We start from the raw sequence: 2,538 nt of genomic DNA on the forward strand, positions 1-2,538 counted from the left end.
GTACGAGGCCTTACAGCTGCAGAGCCACAAATTGCTCATCCAGAAACAGAACACAACACTGCCTACAAATTACATATGGAAAATACCTTTGTTTCAACCATGAGTGCAAAAGTAACAAATGACAGTTCTCAGATGTTAAAAGATTTAGCAGATAATTCATAAGACTGATTAACACTTGTAGAAGGTGACTCTCCTTTTAAATTTTGCAGTCCACGCTAAGTACCAACCTACCCGCACATTATTTTTAACGTTATTTCTAGCCCCTATATTTGACCTCTTTAAACACTACATCTTTAAATAAATGCTATAAGTTATATTAGTACCCTTTATGAGATCTTTAAGGACTCAATAAATATTTAGGATAAATGTTCATTTTTTTTTTTTTTACCGCCTTTGTCAGTTAACAGTAATAATGAATTTGTTCGTAGTTTGGATTAAAATGCCTTGAAATGTTAAATATTTTTTCCTCTTTCTTACAGGGATAAGATGCTAAGCAAAGAAAGTTCACTTTGGCCCAAGACACAGTCTCTCTTTATTCCACACGCTTTGTTGATTGCTTTAATCTTAAGGCAGCAGCTGTGAAGTTTTGTGGGTGGCAAGTTCTCAAAGAAAAAGTCCTCATTAAAGATTGGGTTCCTGCTCCTTCTTATAACGGTACTTCGCTGCTTCTGCTGCTTCCCAGGAGTAATAGAGAGTGCCACAAAGCAATTGATTGTTTTAGGGTCAGTGTGCACATTGTAAAGTCCTTCAATGCTGATGAGTCGAACACGTAGCCTCTGTGCTGTATCACAATATTCTGTAGATAAACGTAGAGAAGCCCCATTCTCGAGCAACACTGTGTTTTCGGCTACAAAACTACCTCTGGAATACAGAAGATCCATTGGAAACACAGAATCCATCATCCCATCAGAAACTCTACGAATTATATTTGGGCTGCTGTCTGTGGAGCTGCACTCATCAGCCGACAGTGAGTTGTTTCTGGATAGCCTTCCTTTTTTCTTCAGTGCTCTAGAAAAAAGTCTGTCCTGACTGATGGCTTTCAGTAAAGAGGCACCCCGTGGTAGAGATCTCTGAAGCAGAGGGGAACTAAATGGAGAAGAGTCTGTTGAAGAGGACGTTTCGCTGTCCAAGGTTCCGGAACGACTTAGTGTCCTTAGCTTTAATGCCCTGAAGCTACCGTAAGACGTTGTCCTTTGGCAAGTGGTGGTTAGAGAGCGAGGTCTTTGTAACAGAATTGGAAGGCTAGCAGGGTCATCATGGAAAAGAGATTCTTTCCTTCTGGTGTTGGGGCTTTCTAGCAAGGTGCAGAATCCATAGGATGTATGGGCCTTATAAAGATGTGGTAGGGACAAAGCTGCTTGTGCCTGAGGGTCTCCATTTGTATTTTCGTCCTCCATAGGCTCATCTGCACTGTCTACCTGTATGATATGTGTCTCTGGTGCATTATAGGCTCCATAAGCAGCTCTTCTAAGATCTGGTACAGACCTGTAGAGTGACTTCAGTCTTACTGCTCTTTGAGTTGAAAGTAGTGGAGGAATACAAAACTCTGGAATCCTGTCTGGGGTTAGGACATTGTGACAAGGTGTAAGACGCTGCTTTTTATCCATGACCGCCCCTTTCATTGTCAGGTCAGACACTTGTCCGTGCATGTCAGGTACCTTCAGCTTGTCCAACAACCACATATGTCCAGGTGAGAGAAATACAATGATCCTGTAATGATAAGATACAATTAGGAATGGCAAGCTTTGTACAGCAATTCATAATATAACATACACTGTTTAAAATGCAAAAGATGAAGTCAAATGTGGAACAGCAGAATTGGGTATAGAATTTTCTATATAGAGAAGTTATTGTTATTTAGGTAATGCTTTTTTAGATTATGATAAATTCACCTTTTATTAAATATAATAACATACGGTAGTTATTTGCTACTATTTCCTAAATAAACCGTTAATGTTGTAGAAATTACCTGCTGCAATGATGAAGTCACCCAGAAACAGCTCCTGTGTGATTCAGTTCCAGGTAACAAAGAAATCTGTGCTGTTGTAGCCTCAAGCAGTGAGTGAGCTCTGCTGCCTGCTTCTCCGGCTTTTATAGTTGAATTGGGCTTGTTCCAACAAATCAGCAGCAAGTGGGTGGCGTAGCTTTTCTACTGGAAAGGGACATGAGGAAATGTAGTGACACAACAGAGCTTTGTGATACAAACAGCACATACACCATCAGGTCTATAATAACTACAGACGTTTGCTGCACTTGTTAAAATGAGGCTGAGTGAGTAAAATAACAGCCTTGTTCCAGCATGAACATATGATAAAGTCAATACAAAACAAATACATTTATCCATTCAGTGTCTCTTTGGAAAAAAACTGTGGGGTAGATTCAGATAGAAGATAAAACGGCGTATCTCCTGATACACCGTCGTATCTCTGAGTCCGGCCAGTCGTATCTATGCGCCTGATTCATAGAATCAGATACGCCTAGATTTGACTAAGATCCAACCGACGTAAGTCTCTTACACCGTCGGATCTTAACTGCATA

The 2,538-nt window shown here is 40.3% G+C and overlaps 1 protein-coding gene across 1 annotated transcript; it reads right to left on the reverse strand.

The window, feature by feature from the left end:
• Positions 1 to 361: 361 nt before the first annotated feature.
• LOC120931520 (C2 calcium-dependent domain-containing protein 4C-like) lies at positions 362 to 2,080 on the reverse strand. The gene is made up of 2 exons (XM_040343053.1): positions 1,970 to 2,080; positions 362 to 1,710 (listed from the first exon to the last, which is right to left on the reverse strand). Exon 2 carries the CDS (start codon positions 1,680 to 1,682, stop codon positions 474 to 476), a length of 1,209 nt encoding a protein of 402 aa, XP_040198987.1. The 5' UTR covers positions 1,683 to 1,710; positions 1,970 to 2,080; the 3' UTR covers positions 362 to 473.
• Positions 2,081 to 2,538: the final 458 nt, after the last annotated feature.

The sequence above is a fragment of the Rana temporaria genome, chromosome 3 (genome assembly GCF_905171775.1).
Source record: "Rana temporaria chromosome 3, aRanTem1.1, whole genome shotgun sequence".
Taxonomy (NCBI): domain Eukaryota; kingdom Metazoa; phylum Chordata; class Amphibia; order Anura; family Ranidae; genus Rana; species Rana temporaria.